Raw genomic sequence first — 26,465 nt, forward strand, 5'->3', positions numbered from 1 at the left:
ACATAAAGAAGTTTGAATGTACATTGTCGGTTTGGGTCTTTTAACTGGTAGAAGACATTTTGAAATTAATAAACTGGAATGAAATTATTTTGGTGATTTTTCTTCTTTATAGATACTCGTGGCTTTGCGGCACCTTCATTTTAAAAATATCGTTCACTGTGACCTCAAACCAGAAAATGTGTTGCTAGCATCAGCTGATCCTTTTCCTCAGGCAAGTATAAAAGCCTCTCTCAGCAAAAAGCCAGTTGGCAGCATTGCTGGCTTCCATGTAGCATCTTATCACCTTCCATTTTTCCCTTCAAACCTTTATTTGTTTCAAGTGTTTTCTATTGATTTTTATTGATTTGTTACCTTCTTCTACCTTTGAGACTATGGCCTTGTTACTCTGGCCTTTTGGTGAAGCCTGACTTAATTGTACACAAAAGTGCTTTCTCATGCTGCCTTTTGGCTTTTCCAGAAGTGGCCTGAGAGTGACAACACTTGAGAGTCCCAGAGATGTTACCCGCTCACTAATGGGCAAGATATTAAACCTCACTGTTGTTCTCAAGGACAAGGGCGAAACTTTTTTCCTTTCCTCAACTTAGAGAATGGGAAACCAGCTATCTCCACGGGGAATTATAGGTCCGAAGTGACTTGACAGATGTGACTGTCCTGCCTTGCTTCCCTAACACCTTCCAGTCCTGCCCATATATGTGCCAGTGCAGAGCTAATTTTGAGGATTATTGTGGATGACATGACACATCCCTGTACTTATCCTCCATCTTCTACTCATAATAAGCCCTTGAGTGAAGGTCACTTCCCAGATTTGCATAATGCTTTCCTGCCTTGTGTATAATATTACCCTCTTCTGAGTACACTTATCTTCATATTTGTCTCTCGGTTTCTGGAGGAGGGAGACTGTTTTTATTTTTTCATTTATTTTTATTTTTTATTTATTTTATTTTATTTTAATTTATTTTATTTTATTTTATTTTATTTTATTTTATTTTATTATTTTATTTTATTTTATTTTATTTTGAGACAGAGCACTCTGTTGCCCCAGGCTGGAGAGGAATGGTGCAGTCCCAGCTCACTGCAACCTCTGCCTCCCAGGCTCAATCAATCTTCTCACCTCAGTCTCTCAAATAGCTGGGACTATAGCTGCACACCACTACGCCAGGCTAATTTTTTAATTTTTTGTAGAGATGGGGGTCTCACTATGTTGCCTAGACTGGTCTTGAACTCCTGTCCTCAAGCAATCCTCCTGCCTCAGCCTCCCAAAATGTTAGAATTATGGGCATGAGCCACTGCACCCTGCCAAGGGAGACTGTTTAGATGATATTTTTATGAATGAAAACATACTTTTATATCACTACATGAACCGCTGTCTTCAAATACCTAAAATGGAAAATAGCTATTACTTTAAGAAATCCATATCATTTAATGTAAAGGTAAAGTATTTAAAATATTATGGTTGTATCTGGTGAATCTGAACTAAGACACACAGACACACAGTTGCGAACAGAGTATTTCTGCAAATCCTTTCATCAACAGGTGAAACTTTGTGATTTTGGTTTTGCCCGGATCATTGGAGAGAAGTCTTTCCGGAGGTCAGTGGTGGGTACCCCAGCTTACCTGGCTCCTGAAGTCCTAAGGAACAAGGGCTACAATCGCTCTCTAGACATGTGGTCTGTTGGGGTCATCATCTATGTAAGCCTAAGTGGCACATTCCCATTTAATGAAGATGAAGACATACACGACCAAATTCAGAATGCAGCTTTCATGTATCCACCAAATCCCTGGAAGGAAATCTCTCATGAAGGTAATATCTTCCATTCAAAAATGATAATGATCTAATCCTTATGTGCTTATGTTATTAGTTTAAATTAATTTAATTGTAAATTATTAGCTTGATAAATGCTCATTGTAAAGTGCCCACCAGAGTAGAGACACAAAGACACGAATTAATTTGGGTGGGACACATACACATAATAGGAATTTGGTTATAGATATTAAGAAGTAAGTGAACAACCGAGAGAATGTATTTTGGTACAATTCATTAGAACTTATAAATATTTATACCTTAATATAATGGTAATGAATTATTAGTAAGGGCTTACTTATATGTGCCTAGTTGTGTGTTAAAAACTTTTAAACTATTATCAACACAAGAATGTTATGACATTGATATTTTAATGATCATATTATATATATTAGTATACCAAGTTCTTTGTCTACTGGTTTTCTCTGTGTGGCATTAAAATATGTATAATATTTTACTTGGCCATTCCCCTGTAATTTTTAGATTATTTCTCTATGTTTAGTGTTAGAACATCCTGATGTATCATTCCTATATATCTCTCTGATGATTTCTTTAGAATAGATTGCCTTGACAATGTTGCATTGTTTAGAGTTATATTCTTAATAAATATTTCCTTCCTCTTAAAGGAAAAAAGATTGTTTAAAAGAAATTGCAGGGGCTGACAGGGCAGAGAAAGTGACTCATTCAGTACTTTGGAAAGGAGTTCCTCCATTAACATTCATTGGAGTGTATCTAATTCTCATAAAAATTCCGTAAGATAGGTGTTACTATGATGGCTATATTTCAAGTGTGGATCACGAGGTCAGAGGTTCGAGACCAGCTTGGCCAATATGGTGAAACCCCATCTCTACTAAAAAACACAAAAATTAGCCGAGTGTGGTGGCATGCACCTGTAGTCCCAGCTACTCAGGAGGCTGAGGCAGGAGAATCGCTTGAACCCGGGAGGGGCAGGTTGCAATGAGCCAAAATCGCACCACTGCTCTCCAGGCTCTGCAACAGAGTGAGACTCCATCTAAAAAAAAAAAAAAAAAGTGACACCACTGGTCAAAATACAAAGCTATTAAGTAGCAGGGGCACAATTCACACCCAGGTAGTCTGAACATACTTCCTTTCAGTACTAGCCCTGTGTCTTTTCTAGTTTACAGGCAATATCCAGTTCTAGGTTCATTCTGTTTGTTCGGACGTTCACCATGTAAAAAGGCTAGTACATTTGTAAACATCTCTTATGTGATGCCTGTTACTGCATATGTTGGTATAGAAATGAGAAAAGAATGCACAAACTGCTTAAGAGAAATTAAGTTATTAGACTGCTATTGGTATTAAATGCCAAGAGCTATCCATTATCAGAGCTTTAAGTTACCATTAGCAACAACCTTTAACATCCTCTAATTAGTTGTAAATCATAGGTAGATGGATATATCTTAAAGGAACCTGTGGCCTACAAAAGAGCTATCATGTGTGCCAAAGGAATAATTAAATATGTTTCATAATTCAACAAAGATGAAAAGTAAAGTGTAATTATGTTTCTTTCCCAGGAGACAGAGAGAATTATCAAATAACCTTGTGACCAGTACCCTTGTTAGGAAACATTACATCTAAATAGAGCTAACCATTATGCTTGATATTGCTCATCTAGAAATCCAGTAAAATAACGCGATCCTGTTATCAGAATGCAAATCCAGAATACCACTGAAGCCAATCAGACACTTTCCTGTTATACAGGAATTTGGGTGTGGGGAAATAACCTTCATGTCTTTAAACCCTTTTTCTTGGAGTAGTGGAACAAATGATGCCCCTGTCTCTGCTTTCGTGAAAATTTGACTTGCTATGTAGCTATAGCCTATTAAGACAAAACCTATTCATGCCAGAAATGAATAGTTATAAATTATGAACTTTTAATTATCAGTAGTAATAGACACTGGAGGACTAGATATCAAAGGCTCAGGAAACACTTGTTGGGAAATCACAATATACGTACGCGGTAGGTAATACAAAAGTAGAGGACAGAATATCAGATGTGCTTCAAAGAACTTGAATGTTAGTTGGGGAGATGAGTTATGTGATGTTGGATAAAATGATAATATATTTCCTTGAATTGTTACCTAGGTGGAAAATCAGGGCCTCCAAGTTCAGGGGAAGGAGAATCACTTTGGACTTTACCAGTTAGGACTCCACTTTCAGAGGAGATAGAATTTAGGCCAGTCAGTGAAGAATGGAAAGAAAGAGACATAGCATTTTAGCAAAAGGGAATTATACAGGATAATTCAAAAGGCATTTATATTTGACTAGGAAGTACACATTTTACTTGGCTATAGAAATGTCTAAGGACTAAAAATTTCCTACCACTCAGATGAAGTGATATGGAGAGCAGCTCAGATGGGAGACAGAACCCTCACTTTTCCAAATGACTCAGTACCTCCTTATGGCTCACTCTTGCCTTAGAGGCACAGGCATTATACTGTTTGCGAACTAAAGCTCTGGATGGCAAAAAAAGTTATCTAGCTGCTGATGTATGAACAGAATTCATGCTTGAATATGGAGAAAAAGTTAGTTAAATTACATCATAATATCAGTTAAGGTGTCACAAAAGTAGTTACTGGCCCAGGTTCTATCCCATTATCTTATTGAGAAAAAATAATTCCATCATTATGAGTTACAATGGAGTTGAGACCAAATAGTTTTAATTTTAAGCTTGTAGGACCTGACAAACACACCAGCAAAACTATTAATCATATCTGGTACAGGGTGGTCACAACCGATATTAGATCAATTTTTAGTCTCAGGATACTTTAAACCACACCAGAAACACTAAGAATCCAGATCCAGGGAAATGAAAACCCAAGCACTTCCATGATTTTGACAAAGATAAAATGTCAACAGTCGAGTAGTTTGAGATAGAGAGTCCTATCTGCCATTCTGAGTAGTCATCACTTACCTTCTTTTGGCTTCAGTTCCTCATCTGTAAAATGGGAAATGATTCCCACCTACATAATGAGGTTTTAACAAAGATTGAATGAGATAAAGGGTATGAAAGGCATCTATAAAGGCAGGCGTGGGGTGAACCAAGAATTTGCATCAGAAGGACAGCAAAACACCAAGCACTTGCCCTGGCTGCTAACCAAAGATTGATCATATCATTTTAGAAACGATGTGCAGTGTTCTTTGGACATATTGCTAGTTGTAATGTATTTTTTTTCCTGGCATGAAAAAGCAAAAGAAAATGTGATAAGGTAAGATCTTAGTAACATGCATAGATGTGTCAGAATTACAAATTTCTTTATTATGTATTTTTTCTGTTAGTGTAGATGTTGACTTGATACAATATAATACCTATATATTGGGGTGCTTGAGTAGTCATTGCACTGCTTGATCCTCACAACAGTCCTCTGATAAGTGATTTACTTTAGTCTCTGCATTAGACCGAAACCAAAGAGGTTTCATGACCTTGAAATCAAGGGCTTAGACTGGAAATCATTTATAATTTGTCTCCATTCTTTACACTATACATTGTTGTATACCAAAAGGGTGCTTATTTCTTATGGTTTGATATTTAGGAACCTATAGAAATATTTTACTCATTAATTATTCCTGCTAAGATTTAATAAGCTGAGTACTGGCATTCTGGATATATGCCTGCTAATACTTTATGAATGAATTAACAGGACTCTTATGTTTAAATAACAGAAACCTATCTCTAACTTAGGCAAGTAAGATACTTTATTGGCTCACACAACTGGGAAGTCCAAAAGGTAAACCTCTGATTCAGCTAGATCTTAAAGCTCAAGTGTTATTGTTTTGCCATCTCTCAGCTCTGCTTTACTTTAAGATGACTTCTTAAAACAATGATACCCTAGCAGCTCCAAGCTTATGTGCTACTTAGTGTCCATGAATCAGAATGGAAGAGGGATCATCTCTCCATAGCTGTAGGGTCTCTGGAAGGGGAACTGATTGGCTATGGTTAACTCCCTTAATACCCAGGGAACAATCATTCGGCAGCCCCAGGAGCCTGGCTCTGATTGGCCATATGGATGATGATGACAACCTCCAGGTGAAAGAAGGAAGTTCCCGCAGGGAAAAGATGCTAGGCTAAAAACAATCACAAAAGCATTAACAGATGTCCTTATAAAAATAGATGTTTTGTGTGCAAAATAAGGTATGATTTGAAAAATGAGAGAAAATTTGAAGAAAACTTAGCAAATGGTGTTTCCAGTAAAATGGAGATAGTAAAATTAATTAAATGTTGAAAGAAAAAATATGAAAAAATATGAATAGCTCACACTTTTACAGCATTTGCCCTGTAGCCAGGCACTATTCTAAACACTCACATGTGAATTCGTTTAATCACCCCAGCCTTTGAGTATTTACTCAAAGGATTGTTTTATTATTGTTTCCATTTTGAAGATTAGGTAATGCAGGCATAGATGGTTAAGTAGCTTGTCTAGGTGGGGCCAGGGTACAAATCCTGTCCGCTGGCTCCAAGGCAGATGCTCTTATCCAGGATATTGACAGCCTCTTGATTATCTTACTAATGGATTTAGCCATGCTGTCACATTAAATTTTTAAAATGCTTTCACAGGCATAGAGCTAGAGTAGTAACACAAATTTTAATAATTTCTAAAAGTACTAGGAAACAGGATCACACTGTGATCAAGAACTGAGTTGCAAGCTGTACCATTTAGTATCTTGGTGATCTCATCCACATTACTTGTTCTCTTAGGTCTCAGTTTTCTTTTCTGATATGGTGATGCTAATCCCTACCTTACTGGGTTATTGTAAGTATTAAATGAGATTGTTCTGGAAACTGCTTAGCACAGTGATTGGCATGTCTATATTAGTTTAAATATTGATCATTTTCCATTTCCCAGTCACATTACAGTCTTTTCTTCTGTCTGTATGTATGTATTTAGTTTTTTATAAATGTAAGCGTTCATATATATAAAACTACATTGTGTATAAGATATATAACTGAATGCATTTATGTATAACTTACAATAGTTAAGTAATATAAATTATTATAAAATACATTATAAACAATATGTAACAAAATACATACATGATATATATAGTTATGCATACATAACTATATAAAAATGCATGCCTACAAATGAAACATTCCAGCATGAATTATATATTTACAAACAGTTGCACAAAAGGAGAGTCTAGCTCATCATGGGGAAAGAGTGTGGGAACATTTCAGTCTATCGTAAGGCAGTGTTGTATGTTCTACCATATTTCACTTCATCATTATGGCTGTGTCAGTGGTCATTTGTTATCCTCCAGTATATCCCTCGCTACCCATCAGTAATTAGACATAGTCTTGCTGTCATCTCCAACTTTATCTCATACCGGGTTACGCTTAAAGGTCAACACATTCATTCTGTTACCCTTCTCAGTTCCTTGAAAGAACTTGTGTACCTATTTTTAAATATTCACTTTAAATTTACTTCATCTATGGAAGGGCAGCTCATTATCGCTTAAACATAATTTTAGATGACCAGGTACGACTAAGGAAAATTGCACCTTATCATTTACCAGTATGGCCCTCCTTTCATTGTATTTTTAGAAACAAGAACAAGAAATAGATCAAGATATCCCTCACGTTTCTAGTGTCTGGTATGTCATAAGGGTGAATCCCAGACAGTGCTAAAAACTCCAGAAAATTGCAAGCAAGACTCAGTCTGTGAGTTAAGAAGTAGGTCGCAGGGGTGTGGAGCTTAAAAATGGAAAATGTAAAAACTAGCTATTACTCAAAACAAGAATATTTGTAAGGCAGGAGATTTCTAGTAATTTTGCCAAAGAGCCTCTCTGATAATGGCTTATTTTAAACAAGGTGTCATGTCCTAGCTATAGATCTATAGCAGGCATTTTTTAACTCTAGCATGCCAGCAGTTAATTAGAGGAGCTAGTTAAAAATGGAAGGGCGCGGTGGCTCACGCTTGTAATCCCAGCACTTTGGGAGGCCGAGGCGGGTGGATCATGAGGTCAGGAGATCGAGACCACGGTGAAACCCCGTCTCTACCAAAAATACAAAAAATTAGCCGGGCGTGGTGGCGGGCGCCTGTAGTCCCAGCTACTCGGACAGGCTGAGGCAGGAGAATGGCCTGAACCCAGGAGGCTGAGCTTGCAGTGAGCCGAGATTGTGCCACTGCACTCCAGCCTGGGCGACAGAGCGAGACTCCGTCTCAAAAAAAAAAAAAAAAAAAAAAAAATGGAAGTTCCCAGGCCCTACCCCCTTAAACTGCTGTTCTGCACTGACAGCATAAGAAGTCCGTGGTCCATGGACTACCCTTTCAAAACCGCTGCTCTGGAGCCCAGATCCCCAGAAATAACTTACAGCTAATAGAGCTCTGAAACAATTTTGAATTCAGTTTCTGATATTCAAAGGTAGATACATTATAAAATTTATAAAATCATTTATAAATTTCTGTCATTTCTAAAATATTTTTGTATCTTTATCATCTTTATCAGATATACAATATCAGGACATGTAACTGGTTCATGTTACAGATTGCCATGAAAATAGTGAGAATAAAAAAAGAAGCACAAGTATCTTTTTTCAGGAATAAAGAAGAAACAACTATAAACTCCAGGGAAATACAAAAATTGTATAACAAAGTTGTGTATAATAAAGATACAACTAACTTATGTGTCATGATTTTTAGCAATTAAAGGAATGTAGGGGCCAGGCACAGTGGCTCATGCCTGTAATCCCAGCACTTTGGGAGGCCAAGGCGGGCGGATCACCTGAGGTCAGGAGTTCAAGACCAGCCTGGCCAACATGAAACCCTGTCTCCACTGAAAGTAACAGAAATTAGCCAGGCGTAGTGGCGTGCACCTGTAGTCCCAGCTACTCGATAGGCTGAGGCAGGAGCATTGCTTGAACCCAGGAGGCAGAGGGTGCAAGTGCCTCTGCACTCCAGCCTGGGTGACAGAGCCAGACTCTGTCTCAAAAAATAAATAAATAAATGAAATAAAGGAATGTAGGAAAAGAGAATCTCTTTAACACTTAAATTCTCCTTTGGGTATAGGTTTAAAGATTTGGGGTTACAGGCTATAGGAGATATGGGTTATAACCTAGAATTTATCAGTTAATATTTATAAATTATTCCACATATTGCTAATTAATTTTAAGCTTTATATGACCTGTAAACCAAGCATGTCTGAGTTAACTATAATTATGCAAAAGAATATGAATCATGAAACTTCTACAACACCAGGAATAAGGAGAACAAAGAAGTGAATAGAGCCGTAAAAGCTCTCACATCCACCGAGTTCATAATGGGATTCTGCCAGAGTGAATGAGTGGTGTTATGTGTGTTATGTGTATCATTTAACATACAATTTAACCATCAAAGCTTGAAGTTTTTAATAAATGTCATGTAGATTATCTAATATCCTCCATACTGTGTGCCAGGCACTATTCTAAATTACAAAGGTGGCCAGTACTATAATTTAACCTATCTTGATTAATTGGGAGAAGGAGGAAAACAATAAGATAGAGAAAACTGGAATGAAATTATTCATCTGTGATGGAAAGAAATCACACTTTTTCAAAGTGGTTCTTCTCAAACTATCTGTGATAAAGACCAGTTTTATCTTATTTCAATTTCTAAACATATGGACCAGTACTTTGTAAAATGTATTTAAAATGTGACAGCAATGTTAAGTAGCTATAAAAATTTCCAAAGACTTAGTCTCACTTTATATACTTATCTCATCATTGACTGATTATAAACAATTCAGACCAGGACTGATTCATAGATCACTTTGAGCAGCACTAGTTTAGGGTCAATGAAACAAGTATGGAAGATACTGCATTTATTATTTAGAGATATGGAAATAACTAGAAGAAAAATTTTAAATATTTAAAATAGGTAGTCTCCGGAAAGCAGATCTAATAATGAAATATAAGAGGCTGCTTTTTTTTTTTGCTTTTGTACATGTCTTGCTGATTTAGATCTTTTATCAGGTGCATGCAATAACTTTCATAAAAAAACTAATAAAAATAAAAGGGCATGGCGTGAAAGATAAATGGAGTAAATAGAGTACAACCTTTTGTAGAACTATAATTCTTCCATGCATGGTCTAAAAAGTGTCTAAAATTTGAAATAATATATAATATTTGTATGTAAATATTCACTCAGGAGCTGTGGATTACAGTTCTTTTTCTGTAATTGCTGCAATGTGACTGAGCAGTTGAAGAAAGATGCAATCTTAAGTCACTAAACTATCATGTCCACACAAAGAGAATAGCCAAGTGTGAAGGTCAAATGAATTCTCTCTTCCTACATTCCTTTATTTGCTCAGAATTATAACACATATCGTAAATGATTCTTCTGTACAGCTGACTTGATTATATAGCTGTTGTTTTCCACAGAGTTTATTCTTAGAGGAAAAGAAATGACAGATAACCAAGCGATATGAATTGTGTAGTTGGTGAAGTTAGATATAATTTGCTTCAGTGCAAGTCGTTTCACTAGGAAAATGATGACAGACCTGTAGCGATGGATTGGAAAGCATTTGTTAGAGTCATAGTACATTTCCATTATCAAATTGAACTGATGTGTTCAATTAGAGACATACAGTAAATTTAAGGAGGGTTAGTAATGGGCCATAAGATTCCCAGAGAAGTTGCTATTTTTTTCCTTCTGAGTTTTGATATTCCTTTATATGCCATTAGAGAGGCAAACAGGCAGTAATCAACACAGACGCAGCCTCGGAAATTGTCTCACAATGAGCCCCTGACCCCTGCAGACAAAAGATCGTTTTCTGTGTTCACAGGTGAAGTCTGAAGAAGCACCTATTCCCAAGTCACCTGCTGAGTTGTTTCTGCTCAGCTTCAGAGTCACATGGTTAGTTGGTATTCTCAGGAATTGAGACCAGACGGGAAGCCTTGACATTTGGACACACACACACACACACACACACACACACACATTAGGAATAATGCAAAGGCATAGGAAATACCTTTAGTGCATCACAATCTGATAATTTTGCCTTTAGTACCTTCAATGCACTAAAGGCAAAATTATCAGATTATGGTGATGCAACCAGTGACACAAGTTTCTTCCACTTGTGTGCTCTGGCAACCTCCACGGTCATATTTATGCTTCTTTTTTCTGATAAGCACAGCTATAATTTATTCTTCCAATCGGTCTCAATCCTCAACTATACAATATAGAATACACGGTATCTCAAGGCGTGGAATGGCTATCATAATATACCACTACATTTATCAAGGCATCTAAATTTTTAAGATATTTTTGCCATTCAACTTGGTAAATTCAAATTAAATTGGTCACAAGTGTGTTTTTTCTCCAGAAATTGGAGATTGAAAAATATAGCCAGTACAAACACAAAGCAAAGCTAAATAAAAGCCTAGCACCATTACCACATGGTATGTTTTCAAAATCCAACAGTGTTCCAGAACGCTAAACACTTAAGTTGGAAGTAGCACTTTACCATGAAAAGGAACCAGCTGTAGGTCCCTCTTTCACAACATATTGTTCAAAACAAAAAAATAACCCCATTGAAAATAAGCCTCGGGTAGATGAGACCCAGAAATCCAATGGTACGAGAAACAAAAGAAAGACAATTGTCATTTTAATAATTAAACTGTGTTTGTAACAGTTTATGAGCCTTGCAGATCCAGCGAGCCTGCTGAATATTAATGAATAGATTGATTTGTCAACATATTAACACACTGTCAGACATAACGGCATGGAGGAGAGGCGAGGAGACTAGCCAGTGAACTGCTTAAAAATGCTGACTGGGTGCCAGGAAATTTAATCAGAATGGATAAGATAAAGTGAATTATGGTGGTCAGAACCTCCACTGGGGTTTAACATTCTAAACAATCTCAACTTAAGATTTGGTAATTAATTATGTTTAATTTTAATAAAAGAATATTAATTTTATACAATAAGAAGAAACTTTCCAATTATAAGCCAAAGACATAAAATGACTTGAAAAATATCTACCAGTAGAGTGATTTTTTTACATATGTACCTATGTATACATATTTCAAAATCCAAATAAGGTGGTATCTGCAAAGCATGTCCCATTAGGAAAAGAATCACTTATTTTGATAGCAAGTAAAATACAGTTCATGAGATTTTCTCTAACAAATGATATTTACAGAGAGAAACTGCTCAGAGATTTTAGCAAGCACATTGGCATTGTAAATGCTCAAAATTGGCTGTTTATTTGCCATTCAAAATAGAAATATTTCCTGTATATTTCAGTTACAAAGTTAAAGTTTCACTTCTGAATGTACATCATAGTTTAGTTGAAATATATAACACCTGAGTATGTGTGGAGATGTCTGAATAGAGGATCAACAAAAGTTAAATATTCTGTAAGTTTGCTTTCTTCCATAACAACAAAGAATAATACTTCAAAATACAGGATGTTAAAAATCTTATCTAACCCCTGTACTGCTCCCAAATGCCAATCCACTGAGTAATTATCTAGAATATTATTAAATTGTTCTAGTGATGGAAAATACACAATTTCATGAGCAGCCCAGTTTCTTTTTAATCTGACCCCAAAACAATGAACAAAAATGTTCATGTATTTATACACACTGATAGAACAAACCCAATCCCTTTCCAAATAAAGACTCATCTCAGAGGTTTGAAGGCAGTCATCATGTCTCCCCCAGCCTTCTCTTCTCCTGCACAAGTCAGTTTTTTCTTCACCCTCCTGTTCACTGTGGCACAAGCACTCTCTGCTTTATCTACGTTCTCTTATAGTCAACCCTCAGGACTGATCTGACTTAAGGGTCAATGAGTCTAATTAAGAGTAAAGTGGGCTGGGCATGGTGGCCTGTAATCCCAGCACTTTGGGAGGCCGGGGCGGGCAGATCACCTGAGGTCGGGAGTTTGAGACTAGCCTGACCAACATGGAGAAACCCCATCTCTACTAAAAATACCAGGTGTGGTGCCTGTAATCCCAGCTACTCAGGAGGCTGAGGCAGGAGAATTGCTTGAACCCTGGAGGCAGAGATTGCGGTGAGCCAAGATCACGCCATTGCACTCCAGCCTGGGCAACAAGAGCAAAACTCCATCTCAAAAAAAAAAAAAAAAAAAAAAAGAGAGTAAAGTGAAACTACTACTTCCCTTTCCTTCATTACTAAGTACACATTTCTGTTAGCACAACATAAAATAATATTTGATTTGGGGATAAGAAATAGGATCATACTGAGTTTACTGTGGATTTAAAACCCAGATTTCATTCTTACATATATTCTTGATAAGCCAGATTTTCCAATTCTGCACTTAGTCCTTTTGAGGAGGTTGAGAGAGAAGGACCTAGAGGACATAGTTTCAGTTGTCTCCTTTAAGTTATTTTACCAGCATGGCCCATTGCTCCAGTCTGTAGTTATTTGGGAAATTATTTGTGTAATCCAATTTGTTTGCTCTTCCTGTTGGCAACTTCTGAGCAGAAATTATCCTTAAACCCTTCTATCTCTGCATTCCAGATACTGAACAAGATGGGGCTGAGGACAGATACCTCTATGATTAGATACCTTTCTGTATATTTATGTCCGTCTATTCAAGAACCCTTTGGGCAATATTAAGCCAGTTTTTAACCACTATCAATGTTCTCATACCTCTAGCTCCTTGCTACTCAAAATGTGGTCTAAAGTCCAGCAATATTGGATTGCCTAGCAACCATTAAAATACAGACTCTCAGGCCCCACCTCAGAACTACCAAATCAGAATCTTCAGTTTAAGATCTCTTAACTATTTTTCATATGTATGTAAAAGTCAGAGAAGCACTGCTTAGCACAGTCATGCTCAACTCTAGCTGCACACACTTGCACTTCCGCAAATATTGATACAAATACCAATATCCTCTCATAAGGATTTTCACTTGACCTTTGGTTTGAGTATCAATATTTAAAAATAAAACTTCCCAAAGGATTTTAGTGTGCAATCCATTAAAATGAACATTGTAAAATAAACATAATCTGCATGGCAGTTACTCTCAGCGTCATTTTGATTTTCTAAAAGAAGTCACTGATCTTATGATCTCTTATATTTTGTAAGGTTGTGATGCTCTACCATCTAGAAATATTTTTAGCCAAAATACACAAACCATATGCCTGGTTCATTAAAATGAAACAAAGTCCAATATGAACATGATCAGAATAGTATAAATATATTTTGATTTCTTCTTTAAATTTTGAATCAATTGGGCTTCAGTTTGGAGGCTGCCGTGTGGGTGTGTTTAAACAATTTATGATTTCCAAGACCATATCCCCAGTTTTCAGGAGGAAATGAAATTGGATGAAAAGCAAAGGAGTAACCATTGATAGAAGAACTTTCTACAGAGGAAAGAACTGAAAAAGGAAAGATGCTGACTCCAGTCTGTAAAGGTCTTGCACTTCATTGGATTCCAGTAATTGACTCCGGAGCGAGTGAGACGATGATTTCCAGTGGCCTTGTTTGCAGCCGGCAGCCTCTGGTTTCAGTCCCTGAGAGGAGCGTCCCAGTTAGTGTTGCTGAGCAACAGCATGCTGGGTTGAGAGCTGGAATGTGAAGGGTTGCAAAACGATTTTTAAAATAAACACACAAATTCCCATCAGCATGAAGCAAGCCAAAGGGAGAGAAGTACTAAGCACTACACTGTGACAGGTGGTGAGGCAGAATTGAAAGGGAAAAAAAAGAGAAAACACTTGCCTAAAGGCAAGGAGCTTGAAGGTTGATTGGCAACGGCTCTATCACCAGAATGATTGTTCTCATCTGGCTTCTATTTTGAAAAGATACCTGAATAATTCGGGGCGGAGAGAAGTCGAGGGCGGGGGGGGGGGGGGCGGGCGGTGTGGTGGTGGCGGGGAATGTACTGTGTCTTGACAAAAGAGATCAGCCTTGAGGTTTCACAGGTGAGTTCCCGCCTGAAAAATACACATTGTAAAATAAACATAATCTGCATGGCATTTACTCTCAGCATCATACTGATTTTCTAAAAGAAGTCACTGATCTTATGATCTGTTATATTTTGTAGAGTTGTGATGCCCTACCATCCAGAAATATTTTTAGCCAAAATACACAAACCATATGCATACAATATGAGTATTGAAACTTAGAGCTAAGAAAATGGCGATTTAAATTTCTATTTAATGTATTCAGTCTACCAAATGCTACTTAGCAAGCATTTTTCTAATGCATTATAGTTTAAATATATTTTAGTTTATTTATAAAACTTATGTGCAAAAAAATGAATACCCAATCTGTGTGACCTTAAAGGAGCTAAAATCTAATAATGAGAGTGTGGGGAGATAGGCATGTATTGAAATAATAAAAGGAAATAAAATGGGAAATGGAACATGATTGAAAGGTGTGACTTGGGAAACCTATTAAGAATTTAAATATGTCCAGTTACAGTCTTTTCTTAGAGTTTTCTGCAAGCTTCGGATGCCTTTCAGTTTAGCCACAACAATGACACCTGCAAATCTACCTTCTGCATACAAAGAACCTGTTGTATCTACACACTTGGTATTTGCTTTAAAATGGAGAATGACTGCAATACAGTTTGTGCAACTTCAAATATAATTCTGTATTTTGTTGTTATTGTTAGAAAAATGGAATCTATATCGTATTCTGATGGAATGCTTCTTTTCATATTAAAACATAAAGCCCTCTGCACCTGCATATACCATTTAATTTTGTCTTTGTTCAGGTATCCTTGTGCACCTAGCAAATAGGCTACACAGAACTTCAGCTATCCTAATAGCTGCTGAAAGTCCCATTCTGCTAAAAGAGAATGTTTGATAAAATTTTCTCTTTGCTTTCCTGACTTTTTTTGTCTCTAAACTGATAGGGCAAGGAGAAAAAAATGCTGTACAGGAAGTTAGAAGGAGAGTAACTGTGTTAGCCAAAAATTTATTGTAGCAAAGAAGAAACATTAGATTTCAAAAAATAATTTTTTTATAATTTGTAGGGAACATTATTGTGAATCCATGGCTAGAGACATTTTATAAAGCACAAAACTCTGCTCATGAGGAGAAAATTTAAAAATGGAAATGTACACCATACAATTGTTTAAAATTTTTCCATAAGAAGAGAAAAATAAGACTTCCCACATGCCCGGATGTGGCTATTTAAGAAACTTTAGATTTAAGACAAGGTATTAAAAAGATGGAAGGAGAGGATTAAGCTTAAGCATGAATAAAGATAATAAAATTCTCAGAATAATGTTAGAAAGACTCACCCCCCAGAATAAATGAGCAGGTATAATCAGAAAATAATCATACCACTTTTCGAAAAGGTTGGTGTCATGTTTACTGCAAAAAGAAGGAGGAACTAGCCACTGCCTATTTTACTCCTGTGCCCTTCAGGAACAAAGTAGTGGGAGATGGGGGTACTCAAACTGAGAAAATAGCAGGGGAAGAGGGTACAGGGAACCCAAGAGAATAAAATATTCTCATTTCCCCTACTGCTTTGGCCCTTGTTCCATCTCTGCTATTTAAACGGCATCTGTTTATTGCCTGAAACCACTGAAAGACCGCACTATGTTCCAATATATTTTACCCCAAGGAACCTAGGTATTTGGATATAGTCCTTTTACTGTTTTTATAGAAGGAGGTACAGGGTACCAAGAATTTCTGAGGCATTCTTCCCGAAGTATCTCTTTTGCACAGGGCTCCAGATTCCTGAGGGACCAGCTCCTCGTGGAGCTGCAGGTAAACTGGAGTTCTGGCATTCCTCTACCCTTCCCCACTTGGCACCAGCATGGTCATCTGCAGCTGTGCCAGATTATGACATTTCATTCTGCTCCACTCCTTACTTCCCTCCCTCCCACAGCCAGACCGTGTTCCCTTTCTCCTTTACTTTGTTTTTGAGAGGAATTGATAGAATGGCCCAATTTTGTATCTGTCTGCCCCATTGTCCGTCTCCACTAGTCTCCTGCAGTTCCAAAGGCATGTCCTGCCACATTCACTCTAGATCTAACTTCTGAATTTTGATTTTAGTTTTGGAACTGGACTGCAGACCCCAATTGGGCTTTTTTTCCCTCATTGTTGGCTCTCTTCTGGGACTGCTGGGACTTCTCCAGCTTTACTAGACTGACTGACTGTTCCTTTACAACTGGCTTCCCCTTTCCCTTGTCTTAGTGTCTTTATCCTTGATAAATTACACATGGCAGTCTCTGCTGGGAGCTGGCACCTATGGGAAATGGAAGTGTCACAAAAGCGCACTCAATAGCAGCTATGAGATGGGTAAATGTTCAGAGCTGGACACACTGCATATTGAAGAAACTAACAGATGTGCTGTTAGAGCCGTGGTAATTTTTAATAAATCATAGATAAAATGAGAGAGATACCAAGGTATTTAAGACAAGTAGAATTTCTAAAAGGGGGAAAGAATGGATTCTGAAATTATTCAACAAGAAGCTTAGTATTTATCCTTGACAAAATTCTAGAATGAATGAATGATTAAATAGATGATTTGCAAATATTTAGAAAACAAATATTAGCCCTGAGAAGAAAATGACTGAAAGTCAGTATTTGTCAGTGTTAATTTACTTAAAATGTATTATTCCAGAATAACTGCACTTTTTTTTAAGTAGGATTACCAGATTGGTAGAATGAGTCTTACCAAGAACCGATGTGTCTCAATGATAAAGCATTTGAAAAATAAATAGCCTAAAATAGCCTTTGGAGAAGATGGTAAATATGAGCTACATAGGAATACTTCTAGGAGGAAGCATTGCCTGCTTTTAAGACTTGCTCAAGTAATAATTAATAGGCCTGGCAATTGGTAATGTGTTTTGCGATAGAGTCAGAAAGCCCTATGTTTAAGTCGTATCCTGAAAAAGTTCTAATAATTGTATTAATACATGGCAGATTGGCTTATTCGGTGTGGACATGACAGGGAGCTAGGAGAATTAACGATACGAGGGTGTCATACCACATTCAGGTCACAGAGATGCACATACACATATACACACATCCTTGCATTCAAGCACATAAAAGTGTGGTGGAAACTAACTAAGAATTTAATTATCATGACTGTAAAAATGAAAAAAATAGTCAATTTCTGAGATTATTATCCACTTATAATGATGAGTTGATGGCATAATATGGCCGCAGTCTGCCATAGTGTTTAAGAGCACAGGCTTTGAATTCTAGTCCCCCTGGGTTTCAAATTCAGCTGTGTTGCCTAGGAGCTGTCTGACTTTGACCAAGTCACATGGCCTTTTGAAGCTTCAGGTTTTCCTTTTATTAAAATGGAGATGAAAATAATAACTACTTTCAGGGGGTTGTTATAAGGACTAAATAAGAATATGAATGCAATTTTTTTAAAAAGAATGAAAACCCCTCAATCCTAGGCTATGTGAATAATATATTTGTGTATAAATCAAATTGGCAGTTAATGAAGAAAATTGGTCAGTGATGATCACTGAATTTTAACAGGGACATTGAGTAAAGCTAGTGAATATTAAAATCGAGGTGTACAGGATGCTGAAAGATCTGAAGGAACTATAGAGGTGAGATTAAGGAGAATGAATCACTGTCTCCAAAGATGTAAAGAACTGTCGTATAGAATAAAGTTCTCCATTGCATCTAAAACATAAATAGGACTAATGACAGTAAGTTATAAAAAGAAAACACTTTTTTTTTTTTTTGCTTTGAGTAGGATATGAATTAAAGGTCAAAGATTCGAAATGGTGTATTGTGTCATGATATCATCTGTGGTCTGGGGAGGGGCATGCATGTGCCTTTGCAACTAGATTGTGAGCTTTTTCAGGGTCAGGGCTTGATCATTAACTTTTTGTTTCATAAGTAATTGCCAACAGGAATTAAGGAAGATTTGGTGAATGAACAGATAAATGAATGATTTACACATACATAATACATGTGAGACAGTTTTATTACATGAATATTGTAGCAATGTAGACATGGACAGTAAAGAGAATATTGGAAGGAAAAAAGCCTCTAGACTGTGTTCAAAAAGTTTAGTAAAACGCATTTTGGATGGTATAGTTAATCCTGGATTGTATACAACTTGATAAATAAAAAGGATGTTTTAAGAGTTCCAGAAAAGTAACAAGCAGAAAAGAATTCTCAACTACAAATGACGGACCTATTTTCTTACTAATACCATGGTCCCAGCATTTAGCTACAGGTGCTAACATTTAATAGTTCATTATTTCTGTTGTCTGCTTCCAAAAGCCACAAAATATATGTATATACACACACACACATTTATTTATACATACACGAATCTCCTCTAATTCTCTCCTTATATCCTTAACCATTTTCTCTTGGAGGTTCTTGTCATTGCCTTGTTGTGCTTATTCAGGTCACTTGGGTTGGGTACTGTGGCGTAGTCAGACTAATCATTGTATGCTTCATTCAGCAGAACAATTTTTTCATTTTCACTTATTCCATTCCCTTCAGACACTTCCAGTTTCCCCTCTGATAGTACTTCCCTCCCCTTTATGCAGTGTGGTTCACTGCTGGGGCCCATTTGGGCACAAACCAGACCTTTTGTTGAGTTACTGTACTCCTGCCTTTCTAATTATAGAATTCAAAACAGAATGAGTGAATTAATGACATGAATTTATTACCTGCAGTGTCTGGGGCAGCGTAATGCTGCAGCATGCTTGCAATGGCATATAAGCTCTCCCTTCACTCCTTGTCCTCCATTTTTGCCGTGTGGCTTCACAGCAGCAAGAATGGAAGGTGCACTTTACTCACCAGTGAGTAAATCATGTGAATGGATATTTTAAAGCACATGCCCTATACGCAGTTCACAGAGAGAACTATACTTTTAAAAGCTCTCTGAGAACACATGCCTGGAATATGAAAATGTACTGAGTACTGTATTTCCTCAGGTATCCTAGGTAAGGCAAAAGTGTATAGGCATAGGCAACATTTAAATGTGTGTTGTTGCATTTCGTTTCTCCAAATAAATGTTTGATATTTGACTACGGCCCTTCAGGGCAGGTGAATACTTGGAATATTAGCACCATAGAGATATGATTCTCAATTACCAAAAGACTGTAGAAGTCACTTTTCTTTGCCTGACACTGGGAAGGATTCTGATTGAAGGAAGCATTTCTTTGTTCCTCTGGTCTCATGTGACAGTCTGTATCTTCAAGTCCATACACGTTGATGCACACCAAAAAGTGGATTCAAAGCTGCCTATTCAAGGCTTGGTGATTGGGAAAGATGAGGAGTTAATTTTCATTTTCGTTTATCAGCTGCCTGTTCGATTAAGATTTTTGGTAGGAAGAGCCATCTGTCAGACATAATGCCTAGGGTAGGTTAAGGGCAAAAATTAACTCTTTGAAATATAAATGCTTCCACTAGGTTGGCAGATTTCACTAAGCCCTCTTTGGGAAGAAAATGCTAAAATTCAAAAAAAGAAACATGGAAGTTAATTCAAGCATGAGAAGTGTGAGGGGATGACTTTAATAGATAATGAACTATTAATGACATATACTGAATATATAATGTCCAGAAAAGGAGAGTGAGAACTCCATCACGTGATACTGTGGGTAACTAGGATGATTTTCAGACTAGAGAACGATGAGTATTACTTTTTCTTCATAAATTACACTCACAGACTCCCCAGTCACAAGCAGAGTACTAGGCCAGAGGGACTGTGGTTCTAACCCCTCAGAGAACATTTCTTGTTAAATAGACTTCTTTCCTGTCTTCCTTTAGAAAGTCTATGAAGGCTCATATAATTCCAATACATTGGTTATTTTTGAAAGCAAAAGCAAAATGAAAGCAATTAAAATGTTTTCTTCTTGGGCTGTTGGTTTTCAGGCTCCAAGTTTATCATGAGATATGACCCATGTTATGATGTATTTTTTCCATACAAATATGATGTTCAGATGTCTGTCATTTAATTCAATACTGTGTGAACCATTGTGTGTATTCAAACGTTCAGCATGTTTTATAACAAAATTAGTAAATGCTTTATCTTGAATATTTAGTTTTATCCTGCCCATATTGTAAGACATATTTAAATGATGTATATATAAACAAAATTTCTAAACTAAAAAAAGTACTAAAGAGTAGACCAATTGAAATTCATATCATACGATAGACTCTAATACTTCTTCCATAATTACTTCCACCTTCTTCTTTTTTTTTTTTAGTATCCAAAATAAAATGAAGGCCAAGGTTTCAGTATTCTTAAGAGGATTTTTATTTTGGTTCTAGTGCCTTGTCACTATGCTGCATTTAACTGTGTGAAATAGCAGATGTGAAATAAACTATAAATGAATTATGCATATGTTACAGATTTGTCATCTATTTTTACTGATAATTTTTTTCAGCCATTGATCTTATCAACAATTTGATGCAAGTAAAAATGAGAAAGCGCTACAGTGTGGATAAGACCTTGAGCCACCCTTGGCTACAGGTAAACAACAATCATTGAGTTTTCTTAGTTGAATGAGCTTCTAAATATTTATAGGATTTTGATATTTAGAAATCTTTTGCAATAATTTTTAAAGTGTGATTATTCTAGTATCAATTTATTTGCTCAAGTGCATGCAACTTCGTAGGGTTTAATAACAATTTAGTGTTTCTAAACATTTTTCTCTACTAGGATAATTTGACAGAGGAGATACACACACGCATACACACACACACACAGCCAAAAACCAAAAGGCAAAACCAAAAATAAGTAAATAAACCAAGGATCGTAACAGACCTCAGAGGACCAGATTTCAAAAGCATCTGTATGTATAATCCTGATAAGTGTACAAATAGATGCCCATCTGGTCATGCACTGTACTCATTTAGAAGCTATATTTTTAAATGCTAGGTTATTATGTGTGGAACAAATGCATGGCAAATACAAAGTATATGCATGTGCTTTATTATTTTCACATTGAATTTAAAGTTTAGAAAACTAATACTCTGAAATACTGAAAGATTATTTGTAGGCATTAAATTTCAAAGGAATACCGGCAGTCCTGATTGCTTGACTGCAAACATTAATTGCCCCCTCTTTGATCCATGCTATCACATAAACAGTATGTATTTCCAAAGGTTAGGCAAATAGGATGGCATTCGTTCTGATGCTGTCACTTGAGGATGCGTGATGAAAGATTCAGCACTGTTAGAGTGGAAGGAAAAGGGTAACTCATAGATTGCAGAAACTGACATCATATGAAACAGTATGTTGAGTTGTAATGATCTCTATGGCAATATTTTGGAATTTCTTCTTCAGGACTATCAGACCTGGTTAGATTTGCGAGAGCTGGAATGCAAAATCGGGGAGCGCTACATCACCCATGAAAGCGATGACCTGAGGTGGGAGCAGTACGCAGGCGAGCAGGGGCTGCAGTACCCCACACACCTGATCAATCCAAGTGCTAGCCACAGTGACACTCCTGAGACTGAAGAAACAGAAATGAAAGCCCTCGGTGAGCGTGTCAGCATCCTCTGAGTTCCATCTTCTATAATCTGTCAAAACACTGTGGAACTAATAAATACATACGGTCAGGTTTAACATTTGCCTTGCAGAACTGCCATTATTTTCTGTCAGATGAGAACAAAGCTGTTAAACTGTTAGCACTGTTGATGTATCTGAGTTGCCAAGACAAATCAACAGAAGCATTTGTATTTTGTGTGACCAACTGTGTTGTATTAACAAAAGTTCCCTGAAACACGAAACTTGTTATTGTGAATGATTCATGTTATATTTAATGCATTAAACCTGTCTCCACTGTGCCTTTGCAGATCAGTATTTTTCTTACTGGAGCTTCATTTGGTAAGAGACAGAACGCATCCGTGAAGTAGTTCTGTTTGGTGTGTTCCATTGGTGTTGTCATTGTAAACAAACTCTTGAAGAGTCAATTATTTCCAGTGTTCTATGAACAACTCCAAAACTCGTGTGGAAAAAAAATGAATGAGGAGGGTAGGGAATAAAATCCTTAAGACACAAATGCATGAACAAGTTTTAATGTATAGTTTTGAATCCTTTGCCTGCCTGGTGTGCCTCAGTATATTTAAACTCAAGACAACGCACCTAGCTGTGCAAGACCTAGTGCTCTTAAGCCTAAATGCCTTAGAAATGTAAACTGCCATATATAACAGATACATTTCCCTCTTTCTTATAATACTCTGTTGTACTATGGAAAATCAGCTGCTCAGCAACCTTTCACCTTTGTGTATTTTTCAATAATAAAAAAAATTCTTGTCAAAATATGTGTCCACCTCATTGAATTATTTTCATTCATAGTTCACACTAGGATTTTCAGGCCAACTAGGAGCAGAAGTGTCTGCTCAAAAAGCAGGAAAAAAGCTCATATTGTAGAATGTAGTTTTATCTACTCTGAAGCAGTAAAAGTATGTTTCAAAGTGGAGTAAAGCCTTCCTGTCTTGCATGTGGTTTAATTTCTAATAGAAAGGAAGGCTTTCAAAGTGAAAAGTGCCCAAAGCCAAACAGAGTGCTTGGAGGCATAGTTAGGATGACTCTGAGTAGTTGGAATATTGCAAATAGCATTTTAATGTAGCTTCCTGATTTAGTCAATATAAGCTAGAGATTTATTAGAATACCAGATCTGGTTTTTTTTTTCATATGATCTAAAGATGGTTCTGAGGTGAACCAAAAAAGACCAGAAAGTAATCCCTAAACAGAAAGGCGTCTCAAGTGAAGTTCTATAGCCTGGAGAAGACGAATTGGACCTAACAGATTTGAGGTATATAATATGAATAATGTGGGCTGTTTTCCTTAGTAGCAGGATGGGAATAGCATACTATGTCATAGAAAAAAAATTGTAATTAATGTTTGGAAGAATGTTACCAGAGTTGTGGAACACTTGAATATATTAGATAAGTATGTTAAGACTGTACTCTTTCCACCTGGAGGAATGTGGCGACAATAGATAATCTTTCCAATGATTAGTCTCTGTTTTGTATTACTATTGAACTTTAACAAGTACAAAAATTTTAAAGTTCCTTCATCTGCTTTTCTCTAGGGGTAGGGTGTGTGTGTGTGCGTGTGCTCATGCATGCACAAGTGAATTTGCATACACAAGCATACATGTACCACCAACCTGAAAGAATAGAATGTAAATCAGTAAGACGATAACTCTCTCGCCGACCTAGGAATATAACTGACACCTTTTCTATGACACCTTTTCTGAGCAATTTCAGGAAAATGTAAAAGGAGTGGAAGCATATAAAGTTCTTCCCTCTTAATATGTGCATAATATAAATTAGAGGCTTATTGTTTGAATTATGATAATTTATATAGTTTATATGCCTATGTTTTATCGGCTGCAATATAAAGTCTAATCAATAACTTTCCTTGCTTGATATGGGATTCTAAAAAGATTATAGGAAAAGAAACTATGATAATATTATCCATATAGTATAAAATATCCTAGAGTCCTTGATGATTGGCAAGAGTAACCAAATATTACTGTACATTATAAAACCACACAGAAGTCGATTATCCATGCAGCAAAAAATTATTTCACATCTGTTCTACACAGCTCTTTGCTAGATTCTAAGATTTTGTAATGTGAATAAGACATGGTCTCTGCACAAAATAAATTTATTAGATAGAAGTGAATAAACAAATTGTTGGCGCATTTAGAAAATAAGATGTAAAGGTATAAGGCATCATGGAGAACAGTTAATAATGGAGAAAGAAAGCAACAGAATGATGTTTGAGCAGAGCTAGAAAAAATCATAAGAATACACCTGGCTGAAAGTAGGAGAAAACAGCATAAACGAAGACATGAAGGTCCAAAGAGGCCTGTTACAAAGACAAAAGTACTTCTTTATAACAGAAGAATAAAGGTAAGGAAGAACTGAAGAAGTCCATCCAGTAGAAATGGGTGATGATCTTGGTCTGGAGGCCCTTGTGTGTTATTCTGGGTATTTGGGATTTATTCTGTGTAAATCCCAGGAAACCAACATTGTTTAAGCTGAAAGGAACTATTAATCAGAAGAAGTTAGAGATGTAGAAAGAGTGAGTTCACATTTTAACATTTGTATATGAAGTTCCTGTAGGACACCCAAGTCTGAAATGTTCTAAAAGTAGTTAGATATGAGTCTGGGGTTTAGGAAAGAAATCTGGAATTGAAGATAGAGATTTGAAAGTCAGCAGCCCACAATATGTTAATGGGAATGACTCATCCCTGGGGGAAAATAAATATAATGAAAGGAAAGTGGTCTTAGGGCACAAACCTGAGAAGTACTGATTTGGATGGATCAGTCAGAATATGAGGAAAACTGAAAAGGAATTTTCAGAGGTAGAATCAAATAGAGTAATATTACAGAAATCAAGAGAAGAAATAATTTCAAGGATTAAATAGGTAACAGTAGAACATGTTGCAGTGTTATCAAGCAAAGGGGTGAGAAAACAACTGCCAATGTCAAGGAAAAAAGTGGGCCACTAAAAGTCATGCCACTTTCCACCATCAGCAATATTAGTGAAGCTGCAAAGACTCCAATTTTAGTAAATCAGCACCCACTTTTTTATGCTAAATACCAGCAATAAGTTTGCCCAGACTTCACATCCATGGTATATTATAATAAATAACATGGGCAGGTGAGTAGTTTATATTTAATACAAGATGCAGATTAGCATTTTTGATGCAGAAAAGGTATCTTTTATCATGACAAAAGTAAAAGAAGTGACAGAAACTCATCTGAGGAAAGATGTGTCGTCTATCATTGTCACAGAGGTAATATTTCTTCAAACAGCAATATTATTGTCAGCTCACCCAAGATGCTATGAAAATTGCTAGTCTCTGTGTATCCAGAACCATTAGAGCAAACTACCATGGTTCTTGCTTTTGGCCTGAGCAAGGGGACAGCCTTGAGAGAAATGTTTTCATCAGTGATGCTTTTTATATGTCCATTATCCCTAAGGAAGAAATAATCTTTGAGTTTAGTGAATACCCACTCTGATGGAGACAATTTTGAGAAATCTATGATCAGCCGTTTCATTGAATGTATATAATAAGTACAGTGATTAAAATAAGGAAGCCATCTATCCTCTGCTCTCTTCATTCATTGTCCAATCAATGGAGGTTTGATGACCTTCCTAAAGTAATTAAATTTTGCATACCCTTTGTTTAGGCCTATTTTAAGTAACCAAATACTAGTTCATCTGAAGACACATTAAGGCCCATGGAGAAGGGTCTGCTGCCTTTAATTGCCAAAAGGTAGCACACTCTTTCATCTCTGATCTTTCCACATTGCCTGAAGCATTGTTCTCTCTGCCCCCCTCCCTCTACTGTGTTAAGGCCTATTAATCCTTTTGCCATTTGTTTGGCCTATATCTCCTGTCTTTTTTGTTCCCCTGCTCCTCTTTAACTGCCTCTTTTGTGCTAGATACATATTTTCAGTGTAACATTTTAATTCCTTTGTTGAATTTTTACTATTTGTTTTAGTTATTTTCTTGATGATTCTTCTAGGGATTATAATATGCATATTTACTTATTGCTACTTCAAATTAACACTAACTTAATTCCAGTGAAATATACGAAGTTTGCTCCAATATAGCCCCATTCTCACCACCCTTCTTTGTGATATTATTGTCATATGTATTACAGTTGTATGTGTTGAAACCATTTTGTAATATTGTTTTACGCAATTATTCTTTAAATCAGTTAAGAGAAGAAAGGAGAAAAATATTTTTTCCTTTACATTTACTTACTTTTCCATGGTTCT

The 26,465-nt window shown here is 36.5% G+C and overlaps 1 protein-coding gene across 5 annotated transcripts in view; it reads left to right on the plus strand.

The window, feature by feature from the left end:
* PRKD1 (protein kinase D1) overlaps window positions 1-22,980 on the plus strand; it is a 637,423-nt gene extending 614,443 nt beyond the window's left edge. For all 5 annotated transcript variants that reach the window (XM_063609299.1, XM_063609300.1, XM_063609298.1 and 2 more), the window contains 4 exons: window positions 113-211; window positions 1,534-1,801; window positions 21,101-21,186; window positions 22,003-22,980. In XM_063609299.1, coding sequence (XP_063465369.1) covers window positions 113-211; window positions 1,534-1,801; window positions 21,101-21,186; window positions 22,003-22,221 — 672 coding nt within the window. In that variant the 3' untranslated portion in view covers window positions 22,222-22,980. The remainder of the gene's footprint in view (window positions 1-112; window positions 212-1,533; window positions 1,802-21,100; window positions 21,187-22,002) is intronic.
* Window positions 22,981-26,465: the final 3,485 nt, after the last annotated feature.

The sequence above is a fragment of the Symphalangus syndactylus genome, chromosome 9 (assembly GCF_028878055.3).
Source record: "Symphalangus syndactylus isolate Jambi chromosome 9, NHGRI_mSymSyn1-v2.1_pri, whole genome shotgun sequence".
Classification (NCBI taxonomy): Eukaryota; Metazoa; Chordata; class Mammalia; order Primates; family Hylobatidae; genus Symphalangus; species Symphalangus syndactylus.